General features: G+C 35.1%; 2 protein-coding genes across 2 annotated transcripts; both read right to left on the bottom strand.

Moving 5' to 3' along the window:
- Positions 1-3,573: 3,573 nt before the first annotated feature.
- LOC106131483 (small glutamine-rich tetratricopeptide repeat-containing protein beta) lies at positions 3,574-5,293 on the bottom strand. Its single transcript, XM_013330594.2, has one exon. It carries the CDS (start codon positions 5,163-5,165, stop codon positions 4,302-4,304), a length of 864 nt encoding a protein of 287 aa, XP_013186048.1. The 5' UTR covers positions 5,166-5,293; the 3' UTR covers positions 3,574-4,301.
- A 927-nt stretch (positions 5,294-6,220) lies between these two features.
- Positions 6,221-11,655, bottom strand: LOC106131509 (actin-related protein 10). Its single transcript, XM_013330623.2, has 8 exons — positions 11,464-11,655; positions 11,097-11,249; positions 10,152-10,260; positions 9,179-9,287; positions 8,446-8,589; positions 7,714-7,922; positions 7,258-7,385; positions 6,221-6,935 (listed from the first exon to the last, which is right to left on the bottom strand). The coding sequence occupies exons 1-8, from the start codon at positions 11,538-11,540 to the stop codon at positions 6,716-6,718; spliced, it is 1,149 nt and encodes a 382-aa protein (XP_013186077.2). The 5' UTR covers positions 11,541-11,655; the 3' UTR covers positions 6,221-6,715.
- Between the last annotated feature and the right edge of the window lie 625 nt (positions 11,656-12,280).

The raw sequence follows: 12,280 nt of genomic DNA, 5'->3' as shown, positions 1-12,280 counted from the left end.
ATATTTAAAAAAAAACAATCAGTACATTTTGGTATTACGTTTAAAAACATAAGCGTAGCAACTAAAACTTCTTTTGAATTATGTAATAGCTGTTTTACTTTTAAATCTGCTCGATTTCTTTTCAATTATTGAGTGCAATGAATAGATAATTCGAAACAGCAATTATATATAGATGATCTAAAAATGTTACATAACATTGCAATAATTACTAGGTCAGATCGAGTCGAAGCTAGACGTTATACTCACTGATTCATTGGGTAACGTTTAATTTAACATTGAGGTTTCGTTAAAGGGGTTTTAGATCAATTATACCTATGATTATAAATATATTCGCTGGACATTCTTTGCAATAACTATCACCGTTTGTTCAGAACCTTTGATTACTTCAAGTATTTATTCATAATTAATTTATATTTAATTAATTTTTATAATTATTCATAATAACCCCTTGTTTGAATGCAGAGTTGGGGCTACTAAAGAGTGCAATTTAAGATCTATTCAATAAATATATTGAGCAGAAATTAGTTTGAATATTAAAACTGCGATATCACCGTGCATCTTAACGCAAGTTCATAAGAAATTAAATTTTATTTGTATAAGTAATCTGATTTTTTCACAGAATTTTTAATACTAAGTTGATTTTATTACACTTGTAAAGAGATAGCTGTACTATAGTTTATAATCGCTAGAAGGCTGAAAACAGATGCATGGAACTGGCCTTCTAATGAGCGATAACAAATTGCAACTATCTCATATTCTAATATTAAAATACGTCGCTCTAAGATCTTAAGTCGCTTAAGTACGTAATTATCAGCTTTGAGGATGTTCGCGTATCATTAATGAATATTTTGGCATAATAATTTGTGGCTACAGATTTGTATTGTGTTGTAGGACTTCACATTTATTCGCATTTAATATTTGCTATTATCTTATGATTCAGTCGATACAGTAAATTCTTTGAGCGAATTATATATTACATCTTTTTTTTGTTTCATTAGTTAATTTAGTTACTAGGTTTCACTACCTAGTTTTATCTGTGGTGAATAGCTAGCTAAATTGTTTTTTTTTAGAATCATTCAAAGTAGCCATAATTATATTTGTAGTATACTTATGAATCCTTGTTTTTGTATAATCTTGGTATGGCGGTGTTTGTATTTTGTATACATCCGTCTACAAAACAGTGTTAACTTTAGTCCTCACCACGATTTTAAATTGTAAAAGGCTTCTAAAACAAGATTAAATATGTTTGTACAAAAACAATTGTTGTCGAAATTAAGTATTAAAAGTTACGTAAAAAGAAGGTTTAGTAAAAATTTCGGTTTATTGTACTGTAGGCAGAAATGTTTGGTACATGAGTATATTATTTTTTTGTAAGTCTATACTTGATTTATTCACATCGATGTAAATAATTACATTTGAAATTTAATTTTTTTGCTAATTCATTGATTCGCACTGTTAATTTTTTATAAAACATTTTATTATCGCTCGAATCCTAAAAAAGTTATACACCCATGATATTCAACATAAGTCATGTTGTAATTATTCTGGGAGTATAATACCGATCCAAATCGATAAAATTTAAAAACGATAAGAGTTATCAGCCTAATTTGTTGAAACTTCAATTTTAAAATCGTACGGTAAAACGATTCGAAAGTAAACTACTAAGAGATGAAGATTTGTTATGAATGCTAAGTTTCTCATACATATTTATTTTGTGTGGTAGGGGCATTGTCTGAGCGGGCATAACCATCAATACTTATTCTGAATTCACATTTGTGAAAACTAATTTTACTATTCATTAGTATATATTTTTTGTGAGACCGTATTGTTTGACTGCAGGCTCCATCCATCAATTTCAAAGTTTTTTTTTAATGAGGACTTAACACCGTACTAGACTCTCTAAAGTTATTAGCGTTATTAATATGCGACGTGATGCAAAATAAGTGCAACGCTAAACAATAGCGCTAGTATCATCACCTTATACATTTAATTAAATAAAATATAATTCATATTACATACACAAGCCCTATAGGTAACTTAAATTATCACATATTTTATAAATGCTGGTTATTTTTATTGGATATTTAACGTAAAGTTATTTTTGGCCTAATTATTTCATAAATTAAGAAAGAAAATTTAGTTATGATGGTATATGTAGTCACACATACCATAACAAAATAGTGATAAATTCCCTAGAACTAGTAATGAAAATCATTTTCAATCACATTCAAATTTAGGTGCAAATAATTTAACATTCGAAAAAAATATACCTATTTGTTTGTTAGAATGAAAAGTGAAATTTATTTTCTTTTTAATTTTAATTCATAAGATATTTATTTGGCAAGTTTTATTTGGTGCATTTTTATATATGCATTATTTATAGAAGTATTATTGTTCGAAATTTAAAAAAGAAATAATACGATTTAAATATATTATTTAAACTTATGTTAATCATTAAAAATTGTATACCCAAACTGATCGTTATGGCTATCAGTTGTTCCTATTAGAGATCCAAATTGTTTTTCTTCTACTAACACATTGAAAATAACTACTATTTTGGTACTTATATAAAAATCACTCAACAAATGTTTAGTACATTTTTAAAGTGCACATAATTTTTTTATTATCTTTAAATTGATAAGTGGTTTAATATTAATAGTTGTTCAGTGCCTTGCTTGCAGTATAAAATAGCTTTTATACGACTTTTATATGGCAGGACACTATTGTAAAACGCAGATAGCTTTTGTACAACTTTTATATATGACGGGTTTGAACACCTAGTGCGCATATTTGTTTACAAGTGAAATAATTAACTTTAACAGGGAACGAGGTATGTAAATACAGACTTTTATATGTATGTATATGTACTCGTTTTTGATAGATTTTTGGCGTCCTGTTTTACGAATGTAGCTCAAAGATGGCGAACAAGTTGATATTTCTATATATTTTACTTTGCATCTTCTGTTTAAAAAAATATATATTTTGCCATCTATGTGCTACAGTTATTCATCGATACTGGAGTTACATTTTGCTATTGTGTGTACATAAAGATATGTAAATGTATTGATTAATATAATAAATTATACATAGTGTAATAAATAGTTAAGATGCAGTGTTTTACTAATTATTTTTTCCTGATTGCCTTCCAATTATTTGCTTATAAAAAGTTGATTGCGAGTTGCGTGGGCTGATCCCAGGAACCTCTCAGGACACAACCAGATAAGGGCCAGGAGGATAGTGATGATAAAGGGTTACTCAACAGATTCGACAAGGCATATATTCTCTTTACGATGAACTTGTATGAAATAGAGAAGATAAAGATATGCCTGATAGAAGAAGTTATGTAAATCATGCGCCAATAGATGTCGCCAATTACAGTTGGAATCGAACACAATAATCTTTTCTGTATATATTCTGTATATTATTCAAGTATCCAATTAAATTAAAGTAATTTCTTTTTTTTTTATCAAAGAGTTATCACTTGGTGCATAAAAATCAAGTAGGACCTCCTACGTGATTTTTATGCACCAAGTGATAACTCTTTGATAAAAAAAATAATAAATAATAAAAGGGTTAAAAGTTGAAATAAATTTATTACCATTAAATTCCAAACTTACGCTAGAAATAATTTCTGTTGAAAACAAGAATGGTTACAAGTATTCCCACATTCAACATTGTTTGGTACATATTTACGACATCTATATATAAATATACTAGTTATTTAGTATGCCTGAACACAACTCCTTCAACATCAAATTTCTTTCACTTTCCTAGCTATATTAAGATATATGCCTGATAAAAAAAAAGGAAAAATAAATGCACATAATGCAATGACCAAATCTCGATATCTACATGAAAACTTAAGTATAAGAAAACATACACCTGCTATTCTACAAAATTTTCGTTTTGTACCTTAATAAATTTTATGGAAACAATGATCTTGAAATCAACCAATACAACATGTGTAAATTACAGACAGTTTAGTGTTAAGTATATCACTCAATTTGTCCAAAAAACTTGTCTGTGATGTCAATTGCTTACAACTTTTGAACATTGAAATAAATACTATTTCGCCACATAATAAGAACATCAAAAAAAAAAAGGAGACATTAAGTAGAAAAGTACGGCATTACTAAATATAAAATTCCTTGGATAAATACTATAAGGAATATTCAAACTTTATGCTAAAATGTATTTCTTGGATGTCAGACGGCTCCGCTACAAACTGGCACCACATAGTTTCATTTTCCCATTATAGTGCAGTAGCTTATTTATCTAAGAAACCTATGTATAATCTGTGCTCACTGTGAAGGAGGGTTGCCGCCTGGCCCACCCGGCGGACGGACTTGTCTACGCAGTTGCTCCACTAAGTCTGGATTTGCAGCTTGCATGTGCTGAGCTAGAGCCTGACCAGCTTCTAATAAAGCATTCATACCTCCAGGGCCTGCTGGACCGGTGGCTTGTGTATTAGTCATTAATCCAGATATAAGATTTTGCATATTAGGGTCGGCTAACATTTCTGTGGCCATATTCAGTAAAGCAGGGTTTTGTAGCAGCCCTCCTAAGTCTAGCGGCCCACGTTCCCCGCGTTGTGCTAGGCACTCATCAGCAAAACGAAGATTCTGTTTGTATGATTCATTCTCCGGTTCCAGTTGAGCGGCGCGTGCGTAAGCCGCCCGAGCCTCTCTGTGCCTGTCTAATGCAGTCAAGGCCAGGCCTAAACGACCGTGTGCTTTGCTGTAATCGGGCTGTAATGCTAAGGCAGCGGTGCAGTCAGCAACTGCGGCTTCGTGTTCCTCGAGCTTGAAATGAGCAGCCGCGCGGTTGCAGAAGTAAACAGGATTTCGAGGATCTAGTTCGATGGCACGAGTATACTTTTCGAGCGCCTCACGATGCCGTTCTGCCTTCATCAGTTCGTTGCCTTCATTTTTCAATTTCTCCGCCTCGGCACAGTCTGGTGTAGGGCCTGCACCTCGTTGTTGTTTCACTAACTGCAATAAATCGACACCTCGAGCCGTATCTTCGGCACTAAGCTCGAATGCGGTTTCTATACACTGCACGCCAACCTCAACGCTCTCCCTAGAATCCAAACTCAAAGTGTCGCCTTCAAGCTGTTTTTTCAGAAAATTTACTATACTGGCTGCTACTATTTTTACATCCGACATTTTGTTAAATTTTCTCACTGGCACTATTTGGAAATGATGAAACTATCAGAAAATTCTATTATTTTTAGTTATTAGTGAATCGTAGTCAAATAATGACATGCACACCACACACAAAATGACTGACTTGACAGTTGACGTTCCAAGATGACTTTTTTTTTAGATTTCTTGGGGCTAAAGAACATACATTAACAATGTTACCGCATAGTTACTCTGTATCAAACTTAATGACCCGGTAATAAATGCAAAGGGTACGATAATGTGTTGACTTTTCAATACAGTACAGTTGACCGTACGTAAGAACGAGCAGAGACATGGAAAATACCGGAATCATCAATTTGGATATGAAGGAAGACTACTTATATCTCCATTAGGTAGCAAAATTCCTCTGCTTTCCTTGGACGCGACATTAATTCTTCACAAGTACCATTTCAGTCTTTTACCTCAGTTTCGCTTCTATAGGGATTTCTTTATATAGTATACTTCAGACGATCTAATCTATGTGGATGAAGCGAAAGAATAGGGATGATGACAAGTTCTTAAACAATAATGAATTAGTGAGTCAATAACATGATAGAAAATACGTTGCGTGAATTATTTATTTAGATGTCCTATATTCATTCAAAGTAGGATAGGAAAGTCTATTTAAAACATTCAAAATTATTAAAAAATAACTATGAAAGGAGAGATTAAATAACTTTTATTACGACATCATATCCAAAAACGTAATAATTATTAGTAAGGTAGCTGACATACAAATAAGTTCATGACGCGAACAACTTAGGTGTGACGTCACTTATGTAGCGTTTAGTAAGGGGCGTTTTGGCTTCGTTTAAATAATGTGTTATGTTGCTTCGGTCTCTAAGGGTAACTAAGGTGTTAAAATTGTCATCATGCCTATTTTGCAGAGATTGTGACAAGTGGAAAGATACGCCTCCGGGAAAGTGGCGTAATTTTAAAGTATGTTTACTTTCTGTGGTTTACTTATCATTATCAAGGTAAAGTAGTTTTAATTAAATAAAATATATTTTTTCACTATTTTAATAAAACACAATATGGTGCAAGTAAATAAGTTTTAATAAAAAATGTGAATACATTGTTATGTACATTGTTACTTTTTTTTATTCCATTTTTGGTGGTAGGTACACTCCCACAAAGTAACGCCTGGAATGTCAGTGGAAGCCACATTTGCACCCTTCCGTAGTTCCTGAAAGAAGCCGCGCCAAAAAGGGTGTCATTATTATCTGATGACTTTTTTTGATGTGACCGTTTTACTATGTTATATATTTTGTTATAGCAAAGATTACGCTGTGCGTTAATTAAAAAAAATGTATGTTGTGTTTGTCTACTCATTTTAAGTTGCGTACACACTGAGCCGACGAAAATCAACGAACGCACGCACGCCATAGCAAACTAACGTGTAAAAGTTTGTTGATCTTAGTGTTCATCCACTTAAGATCAAAGAAGGCTAGCGAATCTAATTAGTTGGTCGCTGTGTACGCAGCTTTAAACAAATGGTCTTCCATTCAAAAGTCACATTCCACATTCCGAATTCAAATATCCAGGTTGTCTCTATGCGGGTGGTCGGGCGGCGTGTTGTCCAGCAGGCACACCCAGTCTCGCAGGCGCTGTGACCGCGTCCACACGTCTCGAGGCAGCGCTCTGGCGGCGCCGGCGTCCGCAGCGCCGCCTAGCGCGCCGCCGACCCAAGCTACGATGTTGTCGTGCGCCGGCGCCGTGTGGAACTTGAACGTTTGGACGTAGAGACGTTCGCTGGAACAAAATTAAAAATATATAGTATATAACCTACATCTTCGTTTGTAAGCAGTAAAGAGCGAGATAACAGGAAACATTTTGTTTTTGGATTTTAAGTTTAATGTGCTTGTAATAAGGTTGTTATTTAATTGAGTTTTCATTCGATTTGCTTCGGCGGTAGGTAGCGCTATTCTGCGCCGCCGAATATTGCCGATGCGACTTTTAAAAGTGATTGTACTGTAATTAATAATAAAATTGGCAGTTTTAAATTATCAATGGGTGCCTGTTCTTTTAACATTGCACCATCTGTGCGTGCGATTTATCCCGTACTGCTACTCACTTGTAAGGAGGCTGTGTGATAAGGTCCCTCAGTTCTTGAGCAAGTCTCGCCTTCAATCCTGGTAGACAAGCCGAGCCTCCAGTCACCAGAATGTTTGAAGCTAAGGCTCGTCGTGCGTCGATTGGACACTAAGAAAAACACATTCACTTTAAAAATATAAAATGGGCCGAAAATAAATTACACGTTATTATTATATGAATTCTTATTGCAATTATAAACACATACACATATTTACTATGAAATACACCATGACAGTAAATTAAGTAATTGCTTGTTATAAAAAATTTAAAGCAACAAATTAGTCTGGCTATTTACAAGGGAAATTTCCAGCATATTGGGCGCATTGCCTCGATAAGGTGCTATAAAAGACATTTCTTGTTTGTCATTTAAAAAAAAAAATATCTTCGGCAATGCATAGAAATTTGTACACATAATAAGAAGTATGTATATTATTACCTGCATAATACACTGCAGAACTATATCGGGCAGTGAAGCGAGCTCGTTGTCCCGTACAAACAAGACTTCCGCGGCGCGCTCCCGCGTGGCGCCGCTGACGATAAGCGGCGCCCGGTGCGGCACGGCGTACAGCGCGCGCGGCGCGGGCGCCGGCGGCCGCGCCGCCCACTGCCGGGACCGCGCTAGGGACGACACGAAGCAGGTCTTCACTGGAAATCAGATTGGTCGGGTTAAAACGTTAAAAGAGTATATGTAATTGGAAATTAAATTTATGTTAATTAAATGTCTAAGACGTGCGGTTCCCGGCATTTAAGAATAGGACCTCTCCATATTTTTCCCAGGGATGTCGTAAAAGGTGATTAAGGGGTAGGTTGATAAACTTGTAAATATATAAACTTTACACTTGTAGGCGATGTACTTACAACCTGTCTATTTGAATCTTTGTCAATTCAATTATTAAGCCATACAACTGAACAGGGCCTTTGAGCCTTCAAAGGCTATATCTACCCTGCAAGGGATAAGACGTGATTAAAAGTGCGTATTTTAATACAAAGGGAAGATACGTAAAAAACATTTAAAACAGTTATTCGCACGAATAAAATACATACCAGTGGTCAAACTCCTAAATAAAATTTCAGAGCACAATTTTTTCATAAATGCTCGTCGGTAAGTTGCCTTGGGCTACCAGAATGACTCTGACTAATATATGTCAATTTTTAAAGTTTTATTTACCTTTGATATCTTCAAGGATGTCATCAGACAAATTCAGTTGCTCTCCGTTATCCTCGTCCAACAGTCTCGCCAATTCGTCGTGAATTGCGCGGGCGCCGAGAGGCTGGGACTGCAGAGCGCGCAATACCACCGACGCGTGTACAACTGCAAGAAAACATAATGTTTTAGTAACTTGTTACCGAAGAAAATTAATACATACATACATACATATGTTCACGTCTACACCCCTTGCGGGGTAGACAGAGCCAACAGTCTTGAAAGGACTGAATGGCCACGTTCAGCTATTTGGCTTAATGATAGAATTGAGATTCAAATAGTGACAGGTTGCTAGCCCATCGCCTAAAAAAGAATCCCAAGTTTGTAAGCCTATCCCTAAGTAACTTGTTACCGTAAAAAAAAAAATAAACAATAAATATCAGAATTAAAAAATTACGTTGAATGATAATATTTTCCTTTCATCCTTTTCGAATAAGGGCAGTTAGAGAGAGACAAAGCAGACTATGATCCTACACACGGCCCAGGAGATACCTGCGCCACCTCTTGCTTGACAGAGGCGCCATCTATCGGGGACAATTATAACTATCCCACAGTATTATTTATATGTTCCTGCACAATATTAACTAGGGTTTTCTTGTTTCCTTTTTTTAGAACTACTGTTTAAAAGGCAAACAAATTGGAAAGTCTTAAAGGATAAGGATAATATTAATGTAAGTAGAAAATAAATTATTAATACCTGCTGCCACTTCGGCTTCCCTGGCCCCAATGGAGACCACGAGTGTGATCGGTGTACCCAGAGTTAATGCACATAGCCGTGGACTGTCCGCCCATACTACTCCCGACACCTGGGAAACACAAAAAATCTCTTATATATTGGGATAGAAATAATTTTAATAATACATACATACATAACGCCTCTTTCCCGGAGGGGTAGGCAGAGACTACCTCTTTCCACTTGCCACGATCTCTGCATATTTCCTTTGCTTTATCCACATTCATAACACATTAATAATTTTAAACTTAACATTATTGTCTACATGTGGCCGCGCGCGACTTCCGTCCGCATGGAAACCCTATCAATCCTGCGGGAACTTCGGGATAAAAAGCAGCCTATATGTTATTCTGGCTCTTCAGCTATCTACATACCAAATTTCATCGTAATCGGTTCACTAGTTTTTGCGTGCAAGAGTAACAAACATCCACTGACATACTCACAAACTTTCACATTTATAATATTAATAGGATTCAAATCGAGTTTATTTTAGTTATGAGTATATAACAAACCAATACATAAAAAAAAACAGATTCGAACATACATACTTATATCTCGTTTCGAAAAGACTAAAAAAGCCATGTTCAGCTGTGCGGCTTTATGCAGGAATTAAGTGGGTGTTACATAAAGTTATTATGGAACAGACAGTAGTTCTGGTGCCATGTGGTTCCCGGCACCAATGAAAAAAGAATAGGACCACTCTATCTCTTTCCAATGGATGTCGTAAAAGGCGACTAAGGGGTAGGCTTATAAACTTGGGATTATTTTAGGTGATGGGCTAACAATCTGTTACTATTTGAATCTCAATTCTATCTTAAAGCCAAATAGCTGAACGTGGCCTATCAGTCCTTACGAGATTGTTGGCTCTGTCTATCCCGCAAGGGATGTAGACGTGATTATATGTATGTATGTACGTACAGTAGTTCTGATAACATACCTCATAGTGATTGAACAGCACTTTGGCCAGAGTTTCCCTGAAGAGAGTGGGGGTGAGCAGTGACTCCACCACCACCACTTTACGCTCTTTTGGATTCACCAACACGTGTCTGCAATGTTTATATAGTTATTTGACATTAACAATATACATAGATGCTCAATTTAAATTTCAAAAGCCTTTATTGCTAACTTACAGATTTACAATTACACATATACAACAGTAATAATAACACATCAGTCTCCATCTGCATATCTATACTAGCACTTTAGCATAGGACCACTCTATCTCTTTCCCAAAGATGTCGTAAAAGGCGATGAAGGGATAGGCTAATAAACTTATGATTCTTCTTTTAGGCGATGGGACAGCAACCTGTCACAATCTTAACCTCAATAACATCTTTAAGTCACACAACTGAACACGGCCTTTCAGTCTTTGTGAGACTGGTGGCTCTGTCAACCCCATAAGCAATAAAGATGTGATGATATATAAGTTCTTTTCTGGAGAGGTAGGCGGAGACTACATCTTTTCACTTGCTGGGATCCCTATATACTTCTTTTGCTTTATTCATAATTACAAGTCTCTTCATGCTAGCTTGGCAGTTTCAGATAGTCTTAACCTGACCTGTCACTAGGACATCCCTGATTAGATCAAGCTATGTTTATTTAGGGTTTTCTAGCATTAACAGATAGGTAAAAGATATAAATAGGACTAAGAGATGAGGATGCCAAAACTGGTCCAAAATTAAAAATAACTTCAGAACTGCTTTCTTCCTTGGGCTTTTTTTGAGTCTAAGTCTTAAGATAAGTATTATCTACACTTGATAACATGAAGCTTTTATTGGATAACAACAAAAGTTTGAAATGTAAAAAGAATCTAGTTGGCTTCAGCAATCAATATGTCAAAAGCATTTTTTACAAACAAAAGTATAAAAAAATAAGTACTTACCTGAAATATAGCAGATGTAACATTTGAACAAGATTGTCATATAATTCCTCAGGAGTTTTGTAATCGTGCACTCTTTTGAATCGACGTTCTGTTGGGCACCAAAATTCTGTGCGAATAATACATCGTGGAGCCGCCTCTCCCGTAAAGCCAAATCTACAAAAGAAGGTATTGGATCAGCAATGAAAACTTGGTTCAAATCAACAGTATGTAAAATTGAAGACTGACTTTCTTTTAATGTAGGGCAACGATAATAGATCTTGGGCATGGTAGGATTAAATTATTACCGAAAATTTGATTTCTCATATCCATTTTAAAATTAGAATCTAAAAAACAGTGGAACCACACGTACAGTGGTAACATTACTTACTTGGTGTAATCATAACCCAAATCCAGAACAACTGCTTGTTTCTCTTGGATGAGGGCTATGCCCTCATATAGAGCCATTATTATAATAACACAAAGTTACTTTTCTAATGTAATGTTGATAAATTATTCGTTACAAAATGAGAAAAATTCAATGATTCAATCAAAACGTAGAATCAAAACATTCCAAGCCAGACAGCGTAATTTATGCGTCATTTTAATGACTTTGATTGACGTGACCACTTTTTTTAATACTCACAACTTTTTTATTTTACCGCTGTGGATAAAAGTATTTGTAAAAGTCATTATTAAATTAAAGGTATTTATGTATGTATCAGACCAATAATAATATGAATATAAGATTATTTTTTATTTTCTGAGATACATATATTCTTCTTTTTTTTTCTACCTAATGTGCTTGAATTATTTTACGTAATGTTGATGATGCTGTCAACAAGTTATGGCATGACTTGATTTTGATTTGAATTGTACACCTTTTTGAGCATTATTTTATGTTTTATAATATTTTTTTACATCCAGTCTTCAGAAGCTGTAAAAATAATTATTGTGGGTAGTCAAAGACACAGAATTTTCTATCACTCATAGTTGCGACTCTGCTAACAAAATAATATTTTCCAGTAATTAATGTCTCCGATATGGAAATGAGGATATCCCGGCCCGCAAGACTCTACTCCCGGATACCGCTCTACCTATCATCATCTTCGCCTCCTATCCAGAAGACGTACCCCGTTCCTCCTCGGTTCCCGGCCCGCCGTCATCCAAGGGTTAGTCGAAGGTTCTCTCATCCAAGTTATGCTGGA

This window comes from Amyelois transitella, chromosome 20 (assembly GCF_032362555.1).
Source record: "Amyelois transitella isolate CPQ chromosome 20, ilAmyTran1.1, whole genome shotgun sequence".
Taxonomy (NCBI): domain Eukaryota; kingdom Metazoa; phylum Arthropoda; class Insecta; order Lepidoptera; family Pyralidae; genus Amyelois; species Amyelois transitella.
Note: the sequence above shows the minus strand (reverse complement) of the source record. Positions and strands in the feature narration are given on the sequence as shown.

Bases quoted from the DNA above. Each gene is read 5' to 3' on its own strand.
- LOC106131483 (XM_013330594.2), bottom strand. From the start codon at position 5,165: ATGTCGGATGTAAAAATAGTAGCAGCCAGTATAGTAAATTTTCTGAAA.
- LOC106131509 (XM_013330623.2), bottom strand. From the start codon at position 11,540: ATGGCTCTATATGAGGGCATAGCCCTCATCCAAGAGAAACAAGCAGTT. The intron at 10,261-11,096 runs GTAAGTACTTAT...TAAACATTGCAG, and splicing joins TTACATCTGCTATATTTCAG to ACACGTGTTGGTGAATCCAA. The intron at 7,923-8,445 runs GTAAATAAAACT...TCTGATTTCCAG, and splicing joins CATCCTTGAAGATATCAAAG to TGAAGACCTGCTTCGTGTCG.